Source organism: Xenopus laevis, chromosome 6S, assembly GCF_017654675.1.
Source record: "Xenopus laevis strain J_2021 chromosome 6S, Xenopus_laevis_v10.1, whole genome shotgun sequence".
NCBI classification, from domain to species: domain Eukaryota; kingdom Metazoa; phylum Chordata; class Amphibia; order Anura; family Pipidae; genus Xenopus; species Xenopus laevis.
In genome coordinates, this window is record NC_054382.1 from 5,752,966 (window position 1) to 5,775,708 (window position 22,743).

The window sequence follows — 22,743 nt, forward strand, 5'->3', positions numbered from 1 at the left end:
TTTTACTATTGAGTGTTGTTCATAGATCTACCAGGCAGCTGTTATCTTGTGTTACAGAGCTGCTATCTGGTTACCTTCCCATTGTTCTGTTAGGCTGCTGGGGGGGGGGAACATGTTTTTTTCAAAACCCATCAGTTAATAGTGGTACTCCAGCAGAATTTGGCACTGAAATCCATTTCTCAAAAGACCAAACAGATTTTTTTATATTCAATTTTGAAATCTGACATGGGGCTAGACATTTTGTTAATTTCCCAGCTGTCCCTGGTCATGTTACTTGTGCCTGCACTTTAGGAGAGAAATGCTTTCTGGCAGGCTGCTGTTTTTCCTTCTCAATGTAACTAAATGTGTCTCAGTGGGACATGGGTTTTTACTATTGAGTGTTGTTCTTAGATCTACCAGGCAGCTGTTATCTTGTGTTAGGGAGCTGCTATCTGGTTACCTTCCCATTGTTCTGTTGTTAGGCTGCTGGGGGGGAAAGGGAGGGGGTGATATCACTCCAACTTGCAGTACAGCAGTAAAGAGTGATTGAAGTTTATCAGAGCACAAGTCACGTGACTTGGGGCAGCTGGGAAATTGACAATATGTCTAGCCCCATGTCAGATTTCAAAATTGAATATAAAAAAAATCTGTTTGCTCTTTTAAGAAATGGATTTCAGTGCAGAATTCTGCTGGAGCAGCAATATTAACTGATTCATTTTGAAAAAAATTTTTTTTCCATGACAGTATCCCTTTAATGTTTTAACGCTTGTGTGGCCTTCATACTGAAGGGTTGCGCGGGGGGGCCAGAAAATTTTGCTGTGCGCGGCTCCGTGATTTCTGATGGCAGCCATAGGTCAGTCCATAGCGTTACATGAGGCACAATGGCCAGGATTCCCCACTTCCATCTTTATTCAATGTGACCCATAATTTCATCTCTAGGTTAAGGGAGGGGATAACTGGGCAGCATTTCTCTACATTCGCCCAAAAATAAACTCGAGCCAAGAGTGTAAGTATTTAATGTACTGTTCTACTTACAAAGTTTTTTTCTATAGAGTAAAAGGAATAGAAATCAGGCCGCTGTTATACAAAAGCATCGTTGTGTATTTTTTTTGTACAATTTTCAACAAATTGTTTTGCAAAACAAAAACAGGGGTCACACACCGACAACCCATACAGTGGGATAAGGCTCAGTAATCAACAAAATCCATGAAAAAAAAAAACCACACATGTATATACATGATTGTTTAGGCAGCAATACTCCTTAAAGGATAATTAAACTTTTAAAATAAGTGAATGTAAAATTGACGAGGGGGCTATTCTACGCACTTTTGTAATATACATTCATTATTTATTTTGTTTTAATTCCAAGATATGAAAGGATACATGTACTGTTAATATGAATGAATTTTGTTACAACAGCACCACCTGCTGGTCATTTTCCCACCAGTCTGACCACCAAGTAGTCAAGGAAGAAGTTGTCAGGAGAAAGAAAGAGGCTGCTCTGATGTTCTTCTGCTTAGGAAAGATGTGAGAAAGCTCTCTAATTGTTTTCCTAAGCAGAAGAACGTCAGAGCAGCCTCTTTCTTTCTCCTGACAACTTCCTTGACTACTTGCTGGTCAGACTGGTGGGAAAATGACCAGCAGGTGGCGCTGTTGTAACACAATTCATTCATATTAACAGAACATGTATCCTTTAATATCTTGGAAATAAAAATAAATAAAGAATGTACATTGCAAAAGTGCTTAGAATAGCCCCCTCATCAATTTTATATTCATTTATTATAAGGTTTCCTTGTCCGTTCCAAACCTCAATCTTTCCCGATTTATTGAACTGACCTATCATACAGCAGAACTGCCCGCAGATCATAGGGTCTCCCAAGCACTCGGCCCCTCAGAGCAGAGCTCAGTAATGAGAAGAAGGATTCATAGGAGATGGCGCCACTGAGAATATAAAGGAATATAAGCAGACAGCCGGGGGTTCTGCAAGGGAAGTATGAAATTGAACAAGGAAAACGTATTTTAGCTTCTTTTGCTGCGGCGACTGTAACTTCTGTCGCTGTCACTGTACGAGTGGTACGATCTCCGACTCCTGCGGGAAAAAGAAAGGCACTTCAGGTGCTTTGCAGACAACAAAGGAATGGAGCCATTAGCTGGATAAGCAGAACCAAATAGTCTCTTAGAAGCACATTTATCAAAGGTCGAACTTTGAATTCATGCGAGTTTTAAAAACTCCCCCTTAAAGGACCAGTAACATCAAAACATTTTTTAAAAAGAATTTGTTAGAATACATTGAAAAGAAAAAACACCAAGACAAATTAAACTTTAAAATCTCAAAAGCCTTTATTAAGAAATAACATACCGAAACTCAGCTTCAGCTCCTCTTCAGAAAAGGCAATCCGTTGATCCATTGTGCGGCGCTCGATTTCTTCTCCCTGGCTATCTCGTATGAGGAAGGCAGGGAGGAGAAATCGAGCGCCGCACGATGGATCGCAATCGCCTTTTCTGAAGAGGAGCACAAGCGGAGTTTCGGCAAGTTATTACTTAATAAAGACTTTGCAATTTTTACGTTTCATTTGACTTGGTGTTTTTTTCTTTCAATGTATACTAACCAATTTTTTTTTGATGTTACTGGCCCTTCAACTCACAAAATTCGATTCGATATTTATTAAAAAAAAAAATCTTATTTTTTATACAAGGATGAATGGAATCGACCCCGAAAACTCATATTCGATTCGAATTTAAAAACCTCTGTTGCTGTTTAAGTCAATGGGGAGAGGTCCAGGGATCAATTTTGAGTTGTGTGCAGTAGTGATGTGCGGGCCGATCCGATATCCGCGGGATCCGCAGTGCTCCTCGCGGGTGGTGGGCGGGTGCGGGTTGAGCTCTCCTGCTCTCCCCGCCGCCACCTTCAAATGCCGGTATCCGACTTCCGGTTTTATAGTCTCGCGTCTGCTCGCCCCCATCCCTCATTGTGACGTCATCGGCGGGTCTATAAAAGGACCCCCGGAAGCAGGTGCAGCCGGCGCGGGTTGGAGCGGGGGGGTTAGGTGCGGGTCAGGGAAACCCTGACCCGCACATCACTAGTGTGCAGCCCTCCTGACATTCGAGTTTTTTTCCCAGAAAAAAACTCGAATGTCAGGAGGGCTGCACACAACTCAAAATTGATCCCTGGACCTCTTCCCACTGCCTTAAACAGCAATTCGGCAGGTTTTAGGTGGCGAATATTTGAATTGGATTTCTTAAAGGGCCAGAGTATGATAGATCTTGAAAAGTTGATCCAGGAACTAGTCCGATTGCCATTTTGGAGTCAGGAAGGAATTTTTTTTCCCCTCTGAGGCAAATTGGAGAGGCTTCAAATGTTTTTTTTTGCCTTTCTCTGTATCAAATTGCAGTTAGGCAGGTTAAAAAAAGTTAAAAGGTGGACCTTGATGGACGGGTGTCTTTTTTCAACCTAACTTACTATGTTACTATGAATTTTTGATTTTTTTAAAAATTGAATTGAATTTGAATAACTCCCTAGTCAAATTTTGACAGTTTTGAAAGAAAGACTCAAATTCGAATTTTCAATTCAACCCTTGATAAATCTGCCCCCTTAGTGTCACATGTACCATACGTACCTGGAGCGCCGGTCGTAACTTCGGGATCTGTGATAGTTGCTTCTGCTCCGGCTTCTGCTGTCATAACTGTCATACGTGTGGGACCGACTTCTGCAAAAAGCCAAAGGGAGAAAAAAAAAAGAAAAAAGCAAGAGTCAGCCGGAAAAAAAAGAAAAAACTCCATAGAGTTAATGATATTGCATGCGTAAAAGAAAACTAGAAACTGAACTGGATCATTTATAAACACAGGGTGACATTGCACCTGTGCAGTAACAAATGGCAACCAATCAGAAATCTGCTTTCCTTGTTGCTGATTGTAGAGTCCTGAGCGGGTCCATTTTTTGGAACCCGTACCCACAACCTGGAATCCGCAACCCAGACCCGCAACCTACATTCTTACCCGCTACCCGACCGACAAGTACCTTGTCCGCGACCCGCTGACCATCAAGAATCAGGAAGTGCTGTCATTGTAAACAGGAAGTGACATCATCGGAAGTAGGCGTGGTCAGAAAAAGGGAGTAAAAATCACTACCGAAGACCCGCGGCCCTGCAGAACTGCCAACCCACGTCTATACCCGCACCTGGAAATTCTAACCGCAACCCGCAGGTTTTTGCAGGTAAACCGTGGGTACTCAACCTGCTGCAGGACTCTAGCTGATTGGTTGCCTAGATGACTTTGCCAAGCGTTTATAAATGAGCCCTACATCGAGATTAGTCAGTAAGAGAAAGCAAAACCCGCAGAGTTATGGAGCAGTCCCCACATAAACTGTAATGAATAGTAGCCACTTCCTGATCATTCTCTATGAATACTACAAGAAACATTTATCAACAATCTATGACCCAATATAGATACAAGCGCATACCTTGACCTTCTGCGGTGATCATAGGAGCTTCTGGATGGGCTTCTGCTGTAGGATCGGCTGTGTTAAAAGATAAATTTAAACATCACTGGCCAAATTATGTTTCCCATCTCCTCCGTTAGGTCTCCTTGTTTCTCCCAATAAGTAGAGTAAAGTGCTTCACTTTAAAGGGGTTTACCTTTGAGAAAACTTTTAGTATGACGTAGAGTGATATTTTGATACAATTTGTAAATGCATATGCAAATTAGGGTTTGGATTCAGTTCGGTATTAGGCCGAATCTTTCACAAAGGATTCGGGGGTACGGCCAAATCCAAAATAGTGGATTATGTGCATCCCTAGTATAAAAACTGTGTAAATAGACAGAACACTACTTCCTGCTTTTCAGCTCTCTAACTCTGAGTTAGTCAGTGACTATAAGGGGGGCAACATGGGATATAACTATTCAGTGAGTTTGTAATTGATACTCAGCATTCAGCATCAGTGTAAACCAAGAGAGCTGCAAAGCAGGAAGTGTTGTGGCTATAATGTTACACATCCAGTCACTCCAGCCTTTATACATTATATTTTTGACTAACTAACTATATTAGAAACATTTTTTATTTTGCACAGCCTATTTACCCAGTTTTTATTTTTGGCATATACAGAGGATAAGAATTCTCAAGTCAATGGATCTGGGAGGCAGGTTTGATTTGGCAAGGCAGTGGCTCCAGAATAAGCCTGTAGGCCATTAAAGGAGAACTAAACCACCCCACCTAAACTTTATGGCATTGCCCCTCTCTCTGCGATGTCCGCAGTGGAGCTCCCGGTCGCATTCTTCCAGCTCTTCGTATTGTCTTTGGGACTCAACGTTGATTTGTGCATGCGCAGCTGAAGCCGGTTCCTGACTTAGTCCAACTGTGCATGTTCGCTCCCTCAGGCTTCGTATCTCCGCGAAGAGACCAGAAGACAATACGAAGAGTCGGAAGATAGTGACTGAAAGCTCCGCTGCACTTCTCTGCATTTAAAGGTGAGCTATCGCAAAAATTGAAATTTAATATAAGCTTCAGCATGAAATAAGAAGCTTTCTACATACAATCAATTAAAAATCCTGTACCATTTCAGAAATAATCAAGTTAATCTCGACTATTCCTCTCTCAGCATCTGTTTCACTTCATTCTCTCTTCATGCAGCAGTTGGGTGTTACATAATCATTGACAGTTAGATCCAATATATCTTATAGGGGGGCTCCTTTTGACTAGAAGATGTATTAGAGGTCACTCTATTAAACTCACCAGACATCATGTCTCTCTACATGCAGGATTTGTGCAAAAGGCAGTTATTTTGTTATATTTTGTTTGTACTGGAATCAGTTATTTGAGTGAGCTCTAATACATCTGCTAGGAAAGGAGCCCTCCTATAAGATAAATTGGATCTAACTGCTGCAAGAAGAGAGAATGAAGAGAAACAGAAGCTGAGAGAGGAATAGTGAATATAAACTTGATTATTTCAGAATATTTAATTGTTTGTATTTAAAAAGTTTCTTATTTCAGTATGATGCTTATTTTAAATTTTCATTTTCGCGATAGTTCCCCTTTTTAAACTAATGCACATCACAGGGAGAGAGAGGTGGGCAATGCCAGAAAGTTTAGGGGGGTTGGGTTGGTATGGGGGGAGGTTAGTTCTCCTTTAAGGGTGAAATTTTGGTAGAATGCCTGTTTGTACTCCTCCCATCCAAGCCTAAAGGTTAGATTTGAGGCTAATGCTTATTTAATTATCTAGATAAAACCATGAAAAATAGAACATACATTAAAGGCAACTAATTCACGACTGCCACTTACGTGTAGCTTCTGTGAGATCTGCTGCGGCTCCGTGTCCTGTACCGTCTATGTGTCCCCCTGCTTCGACTTCTTGTGTAACTCCTAGACCTGTAATGACGTCAGAAATATAAATATAAGCCTCTGTTTTTCTATGGTACGGAATGTACCAGGGCCTTTTGTGTTGGCAACAACCTAGTTTCGTTAAAGGAATTATTCAGTGTAAAAATAAAAACTAGGTAAATAGATAGTCTGGGCTAAATAATATAGCAAGTTAGCCAAAAATGGAGAACCAAACCCTAAAAATGTATAGGGCTAAAAATGCCATATTTTATATAGTGAACTTATTGCACGAGGCTAAAGTTTGAGCTTGTCAATAGCAGCAATGATCCAGGACTTCAAACTTGTCACAGGGGGTCACCATCTTGGAAAGTGTCTGTGACACTCACATGCTCAGTGGGCTCTGATTGGCTGTTGAGAAGCTAAGCTTAGGGCTCGTCACTAATTATCCAGCAGAAAATGAGCTACTGGGGCATCTTTGGAGACACAGATCTTTACTGCTAAAGGGCTGTGGTTGCCTTGGGCTGGTACAGAAGCACAAAACATCATGTACAACATTTCTAGCTACTTCTTTATTTTAACTTTCCTTGTCCTTTAAAGGCTGGAGTGACTGGATGTCTAACAGAACCGAACACTACTTCCTGCTTTGCAGCTCTCCTAATTTCCACTGATTGGTTGCCAGGCAGTAACCAATCAGTGACTCGAAGGGGGCTCATAACTATGGCTTTTTGGGAATCTGCACTGAGGAGTAAGTAAAGAGGTAGGGGCATTTACCGGGGGTAAAACCTAGGCTTGGGGGGGGGGGTCTATGTAGGGTAGGGGTTTTATAATTAAGGGTTTGGTTCTCCTGTAAGGAGTACATGCCGATTAATTTGCAATGCAACAAATCCTTTGTTTTGAGATCTGGCAGAATTCCGAAATCTTTCAAGCAGCATTTGACAGAATCCTGAACCAAATATAAATCCTAATTTGCATATACACATTAGGATTGAGGGGGAATGCGCTGCACACGCAGTTTTAAGGGTTCGGTTGCCCCCCAATCACAAACCAGCCAGCACTCAGTTTAAAAAAAATGTTCATTTATTTCAACAGGCTGCTGGACAACTAGGCCTGGCGAGTTTTTGGCATAACGCCCTTATTCATAGGATGCAGGGATGCTAGGCGGAAGTTGCATTTCTCTATGAGCTTTGGATTCTATTCGGCTGGGCTTCTGCTTCAATGCATCTTCTATTTTTTTTTCCAATGTAAATGTATATTGTTCTTACCTAGACGAAGAACTGTACGACTGAGAACGGCTCAGTGACCTGCTGTACGACCGAGATCTCGATCTGTGACTCGACTCCGACTTGGATTTACTTGGAGATCTCGTCTGGCTGGCCGATCGGCTTTTCTCGTCTTCGCTTGAACTCTGATCTTCACTCGAGCTATCTTGATTTCTGGGGCGCTGGTTAAGTCGGGCAGTTTTTCTCACTTCGTCAAAAAGTGACCCAGGCCTGACTTTATTTTTACTTTTGATCTCTATGCGCAGGCCCTGAGACTTCTTCTCCTGCTCTCTTGGAGCCACCAGTTGTATGCTGGGAGTTTTTATCATCTGCAGGATACTCTGTCCTTGAACAGGTTTCCATTTATTGTCAAGTGCTGCTGCAGTAGCTTCCGAGTCTTCAGTGTTGCCTTTTTCCAGATGGGCTGTATCGCCTGGTTCCAGGGCAGGACCTGCAGTCTTCTCTTCCTTGACTTGCAACTTCTTTCCTGTGATGGAAGCAACCAATACTGAGAGTGGTGAATTCTGGCTGTTAACACTTGAAATGATGCTCTGTCCTTTGGCAGGAGAATTTGATTCTTCCTTAACGTGACTTATTAATGAGAGGCTGTCATTACCAGTTTTGTGGCTTGTGGGAGACTGCACCAAACCTACGGTTAAACTTTGAAGTTTTTTTGCATTTGTTTCAGTCTTCCCTCCATTCTCTTGACTTCCTACTAGATTCAGGCTTTTAATCTGTTCTTTGGAAATTTCCTCCTTTACCCGTGAATTTTTGCTGTTTGCACTGTTTTCAGAGGACTGACTAATGTCTTCCAAAGACTTGTCTTCAACATGATTGTGTTTTTCCACGACACTACTATTTTTACCGTCAGGTTTTTCTATCACCGTTTCCTCCTCTTCCTCTTCTCCAAACTCTAAAGGAGGCTGCCAGCAGAACACTGGCTTCTTCTTCTTCTGAGCTTTGTGTTTCTTTTCCTTTTTCTTCTTGGACTTCTCCTTATTCTTTTTCATGTGGCTTTTCTTGGAGCTTTTTTTGCTGGAACGCCGTTTCCGTTTCTTTGATTTGCTTTTACTACGGTCAGGGCTCGGACTCGCCGACGACTGAGATTTTGAGATCTTTTCCTGAATATTTGGAGATGGGCTGTTTTTCAAACCAGAAGGAGAAGCAGACTTTGACACAACCTCTGTGTCTGATTCAGAACTGGCCTCCCCTTCCTCCTTCTCAGAAGACACAAGCCCATCAGCACTCTCGTTTCTTTCACCGTTGGAAAGTTGACCGACATCGCTGGATTTTTCTTTCAATTCGTCACTTTTTTCCGGTAATACTGCCTGTATGGAATCACTGCTGTTTTCAGCCTTTTCTTTATCTACACTTGCATCTTTGTTATCATTTTGTTCCGGAGTACTCTTTATACCAATATGATTTTTAAGGTCTTCTAAAGCCTTGGTGGTTTCCAGTACAATGTTCTGATAGTCTTCTTTCTCTGTGTCAGAGGAAGTTGCAGAATCAGAATAAGAATTCATTGCTTTGGACCTTCTTGTTGGACTTTTTGAGTGACTCTTTTTACCTCTGGAGTGATTTAGTTTCCTTAATCCAGATCTCCTAGAACGATGCCTGTCTTTGGAATCATAAGATGAGGACCGGTCATATGATGAGTCACTGTGAGAATGGGCTTCGGAACTTGAGTTACTGCGGCTTCTTGATCTGGAATAAGATTTGCTGTTAGACCGACTCCGAGAAGAACGCATCCTGGATTTTCGCCGATAGCTTGAACTGCTCGAGTAATCACTACGGTCAGAGTTAGCCCGATGCTTTCTCCGTGTGCTGCTGCTAGTGTCCCGTACAGTATGTCTACTTTGCAAGGGCAACACATTGGATGCTTTGGGATTAATTTCTTGCACTCGTTCATAAGATGGTTTCCATGGTTTCTGTCCGGGTTTCCACCTGGAAGGTGGTGGACTGTCACTTAATGGAATCTCAGGTATGTTATCCGTAGTTACAGCTGGCAACACAGTCTTCTCAGTTTGGTGTACGGTTGGTTTCCCTTGCTCTACCACGGGAATTACTTTACTTTCTACTAAAGGGGGTTCTCTGTTTTTGTGGGTTGGAGACACGGTTTTCAATTGCTTGGAACTGGACCGCGTTACTGAATTTGATAGGGACCCAGATTTGTTCCTGTGTCTTGACCTAGCTTTGACTGGAGACCTTCCTCTGGAGTCACTTCTAGAGCGGGAAGAGGATTTCGAACCTGTTCTATATCTCACACTTTCTCTTGAATAAGATCTGGATCTGGAATCAGAGAAAGCACCTCTACTGGAACGAACGGAGGAACAATTGTCTTTGTCGGATCTAGACCAGTGTTTTTTAGAGGAGTCTTGAGATGACCCAGACAAAGATCTTTTTATCCTCTCCTTTGAAGATTTTGATTTCCTGTTTGAAGAAAGGCAGGCTTCCTCTTTGGGCACAAGGGACTGATCTTTTTTTGATGGCTTATGCTTTTTTGAATGCTTTAGCTTTTTGGATTTCTTTTTATGTTTCATTTTCTTCTCCTTCTTACGATTTTTAGAGCGAGAACTTCTTTCTCTACTTCCATCAGAACGATAGCCATCATGTGACCAGGAACTAGACCTTTGTGACACGCTTCCTTCATCACATCGACTGGAAAGGGGGTCATTGAGCCTGAAAGCAAGAAGATGTGAATAAGTTAATTTCTTTTCATCAGAGTGCTCTAATGGCACCAATATACTACCCCTTTGTATGGACAGAGGAACAAATAGTTGGATCATGCAAATGGAAAGTAGCATCAATCTGGTCATATTGAAGGAGCACATAAGAAGTACAGTCCTTTGAATGTCACGGTTGGTCAATGTCTTTCCTTAAAGGGATACTTATATCCCTTTAACACATCAGTTAATAGTGCTTTTCCAGCAGAATTCTGCACTGGAATCCATTTCTCAAAAGAGCACACATATTTTTTTATATTTAATTTTGAAATCTGACATGGGGCTAGACCTATTGTCAGTTTCCCAGCTGCCCCCAGTCATGTGACTTGTACTATGATAAACTTCAGTCACTCTTTACTGCTGTACTGGAAGTTGAAGTGATATCATGCCCCCCCCAGCAACAACAGAACAATGGGAAGGTAACCAGATAGCAGATCCCTAACACAAGATAACAGCTGCCTGGTAGATCTAAGAACAGCACTCAATAGTAAAATCCAGGTCCCACTGAGACACATTCAGTTACATTGAGTAGGAGAAACAACAGCCTGCCAGAAAGCAGTTCCATCCTAAAGTGCTGGCTCTTTCTGAAAGCACATGACCAGGCAAAATGACCTGAGATGCACCTACACACCAATATTACAACTTAATACACTTACTGGTTCAAGAATGAAATTTTATATTCTAGAGTGAATTATTTGCAGTGTAAAAAAAAAAAAAGACATCATAAAAATCATGACAGAATCCCTTTAAGAAAAGCAACATTTTCTGTTGAAGCAATCACACCCAGCTACTTATTGTGTCTATACCTACAAATCCTCCTGTTCCATTAAAGGGCAAGTATATTTTCACATAAAATCTCTGAACAGCTCAGCACACTGTACCAGAAAGATGACGCTACACATATCCGCCACTACACAAGTTTCTCTTACTTGTCTCCTTTACTCCACTTTTCTCCTGAAGTCGGTTTGTAGGCTCTTAACCTCTGCATTTCCTCCTTCCAGTGAGGAGGTGTTTCACTGCTCTCTCCTTCTGCTTCGGATTCGGAACGAGACTTGGATCGAGGGGGTGTATGGTAACGCTAAAAAAAAAAAATGGAAAAATTTCATGACACTAGAAATTTTACTTTGCTGGTCTTATGATTGGCAGCTGTGGAATTTAAGGGCAGGTATAATAATTTCATGGTATTTTATCTGTGGCAAACCTGTATTGCTATATTTACAACGAGGAGTAGGAAAATGTTTTTCGTCAATTGAGCAATGGGTGCGAGTGGGACAGGGCCCGCAACCCCTCAGGACCCCCTGGCAGCACCACTGAAATCCCCCCGGCAGCGCCACGAGCCACTAGAATTCGGCCCGTACGGAGGGGGGCCCGGCTGCGCGTCACGCACCAGGGCCCGCCCCCCTCTAGTTACAGTACTGCTTATGGGAAGGTTGAAAGAGAGTGGTAGGAAAACGGAAACCTACAAAATGGGTCTCAGACCCGCCTAATGGTTAAGCCACAGTACTCCCTTACAGCGACCATTCATGGGTAACCACCCCTTCACCCGCATTCAATCCCTCCCGGTTGTGCAACCAGAATCGGCTGAGTTCAGAACCATGTGTTGTATATATCAGAACCATGTGTGATATATATTTTGCCATGGTTCTGCCTGTAAATGGTCAATTGCAATGAGTCTGCCCCTTATACAGTCCTGCACCAATCACTTATTGCTTTAGTTTGTGTATGTGACTGTCAAAAAGGCACATGCCCCCCCCCATAGTGTAACATTAACGCTGCAATGCTTAACCCTTGTTATTAACAGTAAATATTGTATCTCAAAGTAAAACTGACTCCTCCTGTGCTTATATCCTTTCAGTACTTGAAGAAAAATTTACTTTAACACATTTCCCTGATTTTACATGTTCTCCTGGTCCCCTGAAAAACTTAAAATGGGGGGTTCTACTGTATATGTAAAATATTATATTATAATCATATTACAGAAAGCAGTAGGAGAGAGTGCCCTAGCTGTCCAGGGCTATGACAAGGCATGCCTAACGTGACAGGCTGGAAAAAAAAAAAGAAAATGATACTTTCCATAGCTGTGCAAAGTGATAAGGTAAAAACTATGGCAGCCTAGGTATTCCCTTGTACATAGCGAGAAGAAAAAGTCGCCAAATTCTAGACCAGCTTAAAATTAAATTCATAACATACTATTGTACCGCGGCCCCGAATTCTCCTGCCAGATTTGGAGAGTGGTGCATTTTGCTGATCATTTCTCTCAGGTTCCGCAGCAGCAGGTTTCCTGAAACAAAGTAAAGAAATCAGTCAAAGGGGACTCCGATCAACAACTGACCTGAAGAGATATTGATGATGATTCAACCCAAAGCAGGACATTCTCCATTCTATGCAGGGAGAAAGCAATAAAATATCCAAAGATTAAACTGGGTTTTTAAGCTATGGCCGTCACCATCAGTGCTGCCGACCATTGTACAAAGTTACAAACAGCTACACGATTAAAGGATAAGTAAACCTTTAAAATAAGTGAATGTAAAATTGATGAGGGTGCTAAGCACTTGCAATGTCCATTCATAATTTATTTATTTATAATTCCAAGATATTAAAGTTTACATGTAACGTTAATATGAATAAATTTTGTTACAACAGCTCCACCTGCTGGTCATTTTCTGCCCATTCTGACCAGCAAGTAGTCAAGGAAGAAGTTGTCAGGAGAAAGAAACAGGCTGCTGTGACATTCTTTTGCTTAGGAAAGACTTGAGAAAGATTTCTAATGTTTTTCCTAAGCAGAAGAACATCAGAGCAGCCTCTTTCTTTCTCCTGACAACTTCTTCCTTGACTACTTGCTGGTCAGACTGGTGGGAAAATGACCAGCAGGTGTCACTGTTGTAACAAAATAAATTCATATAAACAGTACATGTAACCTTTAATATCTTGGAATTAAGAAATAATGAATGGACATTGTAAAAGTGCTTATAATAGCTCCCTCATCAATTTTACATTCACTTGTTTTAAAGGTTTACTTATCCTTTAAAATATGTAAGCTTGTGAATGTTTGGTTTTAGCTAAATTGCAAATATCACCCTGATGCAGGGAGTTATACAAGCAGTTCAAAGCAACTATGAGGCTTACTGTTCAGGCTCTGGCTTCGCTGCGGGTACATCTCTGCGGAGGAGAAACCTATTCTCAGGTACAGGTGGGATTTCCTCAGGGCGGACAACAGGTTTCTCCCTCTTCGCAGTCAGATCTTTATCTTCTGTCAGATGATGGTTTACTGACTGAGGACTAAAACATAAAGAACACTGTTAGAGTCAATACAAGTTGAAAGGTGTGTTGTCCTGTGTTGACTATACATTCCGGCACATTATACATTTCCAGTGGCCGTCAATAGTCAAACAAATACTTGCAGGAGGCACTTATAGTGTAAGTCTATGGAAACCCATCGGGAGAGAACTACATCAACAAGCCTATGCATTTTCTATTTTGCCATGTATATATGCGGATGGTTTTGGCCAGATATCAGTTGCCCAGGCTGTAAGGAAGGACTCATAAATAAGCCAATAAGTAGGCTGGATTTATCGGAGTGTGTAATGTCTATGATTAAGTGCCAAATGGCACGAAACGCGTAAGGCTATGTATTAATCTACTTTGAAGCCTAAACTAAAGTTCTCAAGCCTATTTTCGGGATCTGTGAGTGCCTGCCATTTTCTTCTTTGGTTGATACATCCACCTCAAGCTGTAGGTTTGGGGCATGAGTACCCAGACCCCACATACTACTAGCGAGATCATAAACCTATTGGTTTTACATTGGGATTTTTTATTTAAATGTAATGCCACCTAAACCCTCAGTCCCATAAACACAACTGCAAAATACGACTTTTTTTCTTAAAGGGGTGGTTCACCTTTAAGTTAACTTTCAATATGTTATAGAATGGCCATTTAAAAGCAATTTTTTGATTGGTCTTAAAGGGATACTGTCATGGGAAAAAAAAATTCAAAATGAATCAGTCAATAGTGCTGCTCCAGCAGAATTCTGCACTGAAATCCATTTCTCAAAAGAGCAAACAGATTTTTTTTATATAACATTTTGAAATCTGACTTGGGGCTAGACATATTGTCAATTTCCCAGCTGCCCAAGTCATGTGACTTGTGCTCTAATAAACTTCAATCACACTTTACTGCTGTACTGCAAGTTGGAGTGATATCACCCCCTCCCTTTCCCCCCCAGCAGCCAAACAAAAGAACAACGGGAAGGTAATCAGATAACAGCTCCCTAACACAAGATAACAACTGCCTGGTAGATCTAAGAACAACACTCAATAGTAAAAACCCATGTCCAACTGACACTTTTAGTTACATTGAGAAGGAAAAACAGCAGCCTGCCAGAAAGCAGTTCCATCCTAAAGTGCAGGCACAAGTCACATGACCAGGGGCAGCTGGGAAATTGACAATATGTCTAGCCCCATGTCAGATTTCAAAACTGAATATAAAAAAATCTGTTTGCTCTTTTGAGAAATGGATTTCAGTGCAGAATTCTGCTGGAGTAGCACTATTAACTGATGTGTTTTGAAAAAAACATGTTTTCCGATGACAGGATCCCTTTCATTTTTTATTATAGTTTTTGAATTATTAACCACCTGATTCTTTTCAGCTTTCGAATGGGAGTCACTGACCCCCATCTAAAAACAAATGCTCTGTAAGGCTACACATTTATTATTATTTTTTATTGCTGATCTTTCTATTCAAATGAATGCATGGTTGCCAGATTGCTGAAAATGCAAACTGGAGAGCTACTGAATAAAAATCCGAATAACTCAAAAATCACAAATGAAAAACAACAGCAAATTGTAGAATATCACTCTCTACATCATACCAAAAGTTAACTCAAAGGCGAACAACCCCTTTAAAGGCAGCGCTGTGAGCTCTGTGTGCCAAATTTCTAAGAATCTAGTAAAAAGTCCACGTGCCTTTGCGCTTAAAGGAACAGAACACCAAAAATGAAAAGGTGTTTTGAAGTAATGAAAATATCATGTAGTGTTGCCCTGCACTGGTAAAACTGATCTGAAACACTACTATATCATATAAACAAGCTGCTGTGTAGCAATGGCGGAAATTGAAAAAAGGCTATAAGGCATAGGTTAAATAGTGGATAGCAGATAACATTATGTTCTACAGAGCTTATCTGCTATCTGCTGTGTAACCAGAGCCTTTAAATGGCTGCCCCCATTACTACACAGCAGCTTATTTATATAAACAATAGTAGTGTTTCTCATGCAAACAGCTGTTTAAAAGCTGTTACTTTAAAACACTATAATTGTTTGATGTTACTGTTCCTTTAAATATATCCTGGCTTCAAGGAACATTATATGCAGCAAGAGGAGAGAACTGAAAAGTTGTGTCTTTTCAAATCTGTTAATGTGGCCTCGATAGAACGGCTTGCTTATTATTGAACAGCCCGAGTAAATTAGTGTCTCTTCAAAAGTGACTTACTGCGAGATTGAACAACTCTTTCTTGCTTGCACAAAAACATTTATTCAATAGGAGGCATGAGATTTTATATATATGTTTACTTTAGTCCATTGGCCATGCTCCAGAGCTAGGAAAAATGCCAACATTTATATCCTTAGCTGAAGCTCATTTGTTTTTCATATTTAAAAGCACACTGGGGTGCAGTGGTTAGCTATGCTTGAGTTCCAGATCCCATTCCAGAATTCCTCTATCTGTATGTGTTTTCCTACAACACTCCATAAATACAGCCAGGATTATTGGGTCCTAAATACTGACCTGGGATATGGTCCTTAGCTTGTAAGCTCCACTGGTACAGGGACGGATGTATAATCTCTGTACAGCACGGTGGAACATGTAAGAACTAGAGAAATAATAACAGGTATAGAAAGGTATATGTAGCACAAACACACACACCTGTGCTCCTCTCTTGAGAGGCTTTTATCCCTGGCCTCCTCTTTCCTGCTGGACTCTTTCCGTCTCCGTTTTGAGTGCTTAACTTTGGTTTTCCGTTTCCTTTTCTTCCTTCGGTGCCTCTCTATTTCAGCTCCACTCTCCGAAGATGAAGACTCTGAAGGTGACGAGGAAGGAGTAGAGGATTTGAAACTGGAATCAGACTCCTCTGTTTGAGATGCAGTTTGCTTAATTTTTTCTGAGGAAATAACAAGAAAGCAGATTCGCCAGGTTAAAAAACACCTGAGCTTAGGCGGGTACCATACCTCCCAACATTTTGGAAATAGAAAGAGGGACACACAGATTAACCACGCCCATTTTTGTGGCCAAACTCCCTAATTACCATGTCCATTTTACAAAATTAGGCAGGTTATGAATGTTTGAACACATTTCTGTGGTTTTTATGTGTTATTACAGTTTTGCTAATAAAGGTGAATTGCCCTTTAAAGGAGTGGTTTACCCTTACATTAACTTTTTGTGTTATAGAATGGCCTTCATTTTTTCCTTTTTATAGTTTTCAAATGATTTGCCCTTTTCTTCTGAATCTTCCCAGCTTTCAAATGGGGGGGGGGGTGTTGACTGACCCCATTTAAAAACAAATGGTCTGTAAGGCTACAAATGTATTGTTATTGCTACTTTTTATTACTTCGCTTTCTATTCCGACCCTCTCCTATTCATATTCCAGTCTCTTATTAAAATCAATGCATGGTTGCTAGGGTGATTTGGAACTTAGGTATATTAGGTTATAGAATGGCCAATTTTAAGGAACTTTTCAATTGGTTTTCATTGTTTATTTTTTCTAGTTTTTTTAGTTATTTGCTTTTTTCTTCTGACTCTTTGCAGCTCTCAAATGGGCTTTGCTGACTTCCTTCTAAAAAACAAATGCTCTGTAAGGCTACAAATGTATTGTTATTGCTACTTTTTATTACTGATCCTTCTATTCAGGCCTTTCCTATTCATATTCCAGTCTCTTATTCAAATCAATGCATGGTTGCTAGGGTAATGTGGACCCTAGTTACCAGATTGCTTCAGATGCAAATTGAAGAGCCGCTGAATAAAAAACTAAATAACAAAAAATAAAAACCAATTGCAAATGGTCTCAGAATATCACTCTACATCATACTAAAAGTTAACTCAAAGGTGAACAATCTCTTTAAGCTGCTAGTCTCAGTTCTCCCAAGAGACCTGCTTATCTTAACTTGTTACAAAAGTATCTAAGTGTCTTTTCTGGGCTTTCTGCCAAAATCCAATTAAGTTAGAAACTTTGTATCTTTTTCTGGCTGCTCAGTGCAGGAGATCAAAGAGAAAGTCGGGACACTTGTTCAGTAACAAACCCGGGGCTGCGGATGAGCTGTCAAAATCGGGACTGTCCTGCGAAAAACTGGACAATTAGGAGGTATGGAGTACCCATCTCAGATTCACTCATGCCAGTGTATTAGACATGCACCAATCACAAAGGAAAGGCTTTGACAAGGGGGCTGCCTGGGACAGCACCACATATAAATAATGGAATTCTAGCAAAAATCTATTTGTTTGGTGAGCTCCCCAAAAAAAGCATATTTTTAGGTGTATGGACTGGTTACTACACACTGGTGTATCTAGGCCACTTATAAGCATAATAAACAATTTAAAGAAAAGCTACAGGCAATGCAAAGACTTTGCCTAGATGAATGATTAACCATGTAGATTGGAAGGCAATGCCTCCCCCTCTCCCACAGCAACTCACCTTCCCTTGATGACTTGCTTAAAAGCAGCCCACAGTCAATGACTCGAACATCTGCGTAGGGTCGGCTGGCTGCATCAGTCTTCAAGCTTTCAATCTGCTCAATCACTTCAAACCCTGAAATCACCAGTCCGAACACGACATGGACACTGTAAAAATATTAAACACTTAAAGGAGAAGGAAAGCAGAAGCAGTTTATTGCCAATAGATTAGCCACACTAGTGCAAGCTATACAACTATATTTATTCTGCAGAATGCTTTACCATACCTGAGTAAACAGCTCTAGAAGCTCTCTGTTTGTTTAGGATAGCAGCTGCCATATTAGCTTGGTGTGACATCACTTCCTGCCTGAGTCTCTCCCTGCTCACTCATAGCTCTGGGCTCAGATTACAGCAGGGAGGGAGAGAGGAGCAAACTGAGCATGCTCAAGCCCTAGCCCTGGAGGTTTAAGCTGAAAACAGGAAGTCTGATACAGAAGCCCATGAGTACACAATAGAAGGAAAGAAATGTGCTGTTTCTTTTGACAGAGCAGCATTACTTTGAGGGTTTACTGGTGTATTTATAAAGACCTTTCTGATAAAGCTTACTTAATTTTAGCCTTTCCTTCTTCTTTAAGAAATGGGGTTTCCCGTAGTTTTAAGGATTTGTCTTTAATGACCAAAATGTTTAGCTACAATAATCCGATGTCTGACAGTTTGGAACGCATGCATAAATACACTGAAAGCACTTACCCATCCAGATGTGGAGCTGCTTTTGTGGTTCTGATCCATGTGACAAGTGGGGGAAAGAAAAGCAAATATAAAATAAGGTATAAATATAGCGACAATAAAATAACAGGATTTTTGATACTCACCGTTAAATCTGTTTCTCTGTAGTCATAAGGGGGACACAGGGACCGATGGGGTTAAGCTCCACCCTCCAGGAGGCAGGACACTTGGTAACAATTAATTAAGGGGCGTGCCGTGCTTGGCTTAACCCCGCACACAGTGCTCAACACTCAGTTTGTTCCAAAAAACATATTAACCAGTATAACTGAACTATAACGTATGACAGAATGAAAGCCAGGGATTATCCTGGACACGACCATCAGGTCAACGGCTCGTCTTAGGGCGGGAAGCCCTGTGTCCCCCTTATGACTACAGAGAAACAGATTTAACGGTGAGTATCAAAAAATCCTGTTTTCTCTGTCGTCTTAGGGGGACACAGGGACCGATGGGGACTTAACAAAGCAGTCCCAAAAACAGCAGGGTGGGACGAGCCAATTTAACTGATTTAGTGGAAGATAGACTGCAAAACCTTGCGACCAAGGGAGGCCTCAGCCGACGAAGTTTTGTCAAGTCTGTAGAATTTAGTAAATGTATGAACAGAGGACCAGGTAGCTGCTTTGCAGATCTGATCCAATGAGGCAGCATTGCGCCATGCCGAGGAGGCTCCCATTGCCCTCGTGGAATGAGCCTTGACACCTTGAGGTGGTGCCCTACCTTTTGACAGGTAGGCTTGACAGATGGTCTGTTTGATCCATCTGGCGATGGTAGTCTTTGATGCTGGTAAACCTTTACGAGGTCCGGAAGGAATAACAAAAAGAGCTTGAGATCTCCGAAAGGGCTTCGACCGTTGAAGGTACCACCGAAGTGCTCTGACTACGTCTAGATTGTGAAGACGTCGTTCTTTGTCATTATTTGGATCTGGACATAGAGACGGAACTATGATTTCCTGATTGATGTGGAAGGAAGACACAACTTTGGGTAGAAACGAAGGAACCGTCCGTAAAACTGCCTTGTCTTTGTGGAACACCAGAAAGGACGGATCACAGGATAGTGCACTCAGTTCAGACACCCGTCTGGTTGACGAAATTGCCACTAGAAACACAGTCTTGTAAATGAGCCATGTGTCGGAAATAGAACTCATGGGTTCGAATGGAGGGTCAAGTAGAGCCTCGAGCACGAGATTAAGGTCCCAACCCGCGACGGGCGGTTGAAATGGAGGACGGACGTGAGCCACTCCTTGCAGAAAAGTCCGTATGGAGTCCTCTGTTGCAAGACGATGTTGAAAAGGGACAGACAATGCAGATACTTGTACTTTTAATGAGCTGAGTTTTAGACCTAACTGCAGACCACGCTGTAAAAAGGACAACACTCTAGGTATGCTGAGTTCTAGAGGGGGCAGGTTGAGTTCTTCACACCAACTGTAGTAGGAACGCCACACTCTGTGATAAGACTTGGAAGACGTGGGTTTACGTGCTTTTAGCATAGTAGAAATAACTTCGTCTGCTATCCCTTTTCTTCGCCAGATGGATGCTTCAATAGCCATCCCGTCAAAGCGAACAGTCCGGGATTGGGATGTGTCAGTGGACCCTGACTGAGCAGATCTGGTCTGTGTTGTAGTCGGATCGGTTGTTCTATGGACATCTCTTGCAGATCGGAGAACCATGTTCTTCGAGGCCAATAGGGAGCTACCACAATCACCGTGATGGTTGATCTCCTGATCTTCTTGAGGACTCGAGGCAACATCGGAAGAGGAGGAAAGACGTATGCCAGGTCGAACGACCAAGACTGAGTCATGGCGTCCACTCCCTCCGCCATTGCGTCTCGGGAACGAGCAAAGAACCTTCGAACCTTTCGATTGGCTCTGGACGCCATGAGGTCGATCTGTGGAGAGCCCCAGAGGTTTACTAGCTCCATGAATGCCTCCGGATGAAGTTCCCATTCGCCCGGATGTACTTGGTTTCGGCTGAGAAAGTCTGCTTTTATGTTGGCCACCCCTGGGATGTGAATGGCCGACAATTGTACTTGGTTGGATTCTGCCCAACCCAGTATCGCCTGTGCTTCCTTTAGTGCAGCTTTGCTGCGTGTTCCTCCCTGCCGATTTATGTACGCCACTGTTGTGACGTTGTCGCTTTGGATGCGAACTGGGTTTTGGTGCAGGCGTTGTGACCAATGGAATAGGGCTAGTCTTACTGCTCGCAATTCGAGTACGTTGATGTGAAGTTTGGACTCCTCGGGAGACCATTGACCTTGTGCAGATAGGTTGTTCCACGTGGCCCCCCAGCCTGTGAGGCTCGCATCCGTGGAAATTACACTCCATTCTGGGCTCGCCCAGGATTGGCCCACAGCCAGGTTGTCCATCTTCAACCACCACAGAAGAGTTTCCCTTGTCGTATGGGAGAGGTTGATCACTCGCGACAGAGGACCTCCTTTCCAGGATGACAAAATGTTTGCTTGTAAATCTCGTAGGTGGATTTGAGCAAAGGGAACTGCTTCGATGGTTGACACCATGAGTCCCAGTACTTTCATTGCCATGTGGACGGTTGGTCTCTGGTGAGACAGGAGGGACTGTACTTGATCTCTGATCTTGTGCTGCTTGTCTTGTGGAAGACAAACCATCTGTGTCATTGTGTTGAATTCCAGGCCTAAGAATATCATCTGGTGGCTGGGCTGTAGGTTGGACTTTGACCAGTTGATGGTCCAGCCGAAGCTCTGCAATAGTCGAATCGTCTTGCAGAGGTCCTCCTTTGCCTTTTCTTCTGATCTGGCCTTCAGGAGAAGATCGTCCAAGTATGGAGTCACTGAAATGCCTTGGAGTCGTAATGTTGCTGCCGTTACCGCCATAAGCTTGGTGAACACCCGTGGTGCTGACGAGAGTCCGAACGGAAGTGCCACAAATTGGAAGTGTTGATTCGCGAATGCGAATCGGAGGTATTTCTGATGGCGGATCCAAATTGGTACATGAAGATATGCGTCCTTGATGTCTATGGACATCATGAGCTGTTCGTGCTCCATGCCTCGTATCACTGATCGGAGTGTTTCCATCTTGAAACGAATGGATCTGATAAACTTGTTGAGCAGTTTGAGATCTAAAATTGGTCGGAAGGATCCGTCCTTCTTTGGCACTATGAACAGATTGGAGTAGAACCCTGAGAATCTCTCCGGCTGTGGTACTGGTACAATTACTCCAGTGTGTTCCAGTTTGGAAATGCATTGTAAGAATGCTCGTGCTTTTGTGGGGTGTGATGGAACCCTGGACATAAGGAATTTTCGAGGGGGTGGGTTGGTGAAGTCGAGATGATAACCTTCCGTGACTATCTCGTTGACCCAAGCATCTGAAGAGTGATGGATCCATACCTCCCGGAATCGAAGTAACTTGCCCCCTATTTGTTCTAGCGATTCCGGAGGGGGTGCCCCGTCAGGCTGAGGTAGACTTATCTCCTGCGGGTTTTGTGAAGGTCTTGTTGGGCTTCCATGGGGTGCGAGTTTTATCGTTGGTCTTGTTACGAAAGTGTGACCGTCGTGGTGGACTGTATTTGCGTGTGTAACGTCCGCTTTGGCTACGAAAAAACTTTCCGCGTCTAGCAGTCCCCATAGACCTACTCTTTGCCTGAGGAAGGAAGGTGCTCTTTCCCCCTGTTGCTTGCGAAATGATTTTCTCAAGTTCTTCGCCAAATAACCGTTGACCTTTAAAAGGCAGTGAGGTTAAGGATTTCTTGGAACTCAAGTCAGCTGACCAGTTTTTAAGCCATAAGGTCCTCCGTGCCGCTATGGATAGAGCTGATGTGCGGGCTGTAATCTGTGAAATATCTAGGGTGGTATCACAGAGGTAGGCGGACGCCTCTGCAATTGTTTGTGCAGAGGACAATAGGTCAGTTCTGGGCACACCCTCTTGAATGTCTGTGACTAAAGATTCTGCCCATGCTTGAATAGCTCTGGATACCCAGGCTGAAGCGAGACAGGGTCTCAGGGTTGATCCGGAAGACGTGTAAATAGCTCTTAGGAAACCCTCCAACCGTCTATCCGACGG

The 22,743-nt window shown here is 42.4% G+C and overlaps 1 protein-coding gene across 3 annotated transcripts in view; it reads right to left on the reverse strand.

Moving 5' to 3' along the window:
* Positions 1-1,765: 1,765 nt before the first annotated feature.
* Positions 1,766-22,743, reverse strand: part of nktr.S (natural killer cell triggering receptor S homeolog) — a 43,893-nt gene continuing 22,915 nt past the window's right edge. For all 3 annotated transcript variants that reach the window (XM_018268978.2, XM_018268980.2, XM_041567335.1), the window contains 11 exons: positions 18,681-18,710; positions 17,953-18,098; positions 16,191-16,425; positions 13,401-13,553; positions 12,465-12,555; positions 11,204-11,352; positions 7,555-10,230; positions 6,254-6,340; positions 4,439-4,495; positions 3,597-3,686; positions 1,766-2,068 (listed from right to left, as the gene is read on the reverse strand). In XM_018268978.2, the coding sequence (XP_018124467.1) occupies positions 1,999-2,068; positions 3,597-3,686; positions 4,439-4,495; positions 6,254-6,340; positions 7,555-10,230; positions 11,204-11,352; positions 12,465-12,555; positions 13,401-13,553; positions 16,191-16,425; positions 17,953-18,098; positions 18,681-18,710 (3,784 nt within the window). In that variant the 3' untranslated portion in view covers positions 1,766-1,998. The remainder of the gene's footprint in view (positions 2,069-3,596; positions 3,687-4,438; positions 4,496-6,253; positions 6,341-7,554; positions 10,231-11,203; positions 11,353-12,464; positions 12,556-13,400; positions 13,554-16,190; positions 16,426-17,952; positions 18,099-18,680; positions 18,711-22,743) is intronic.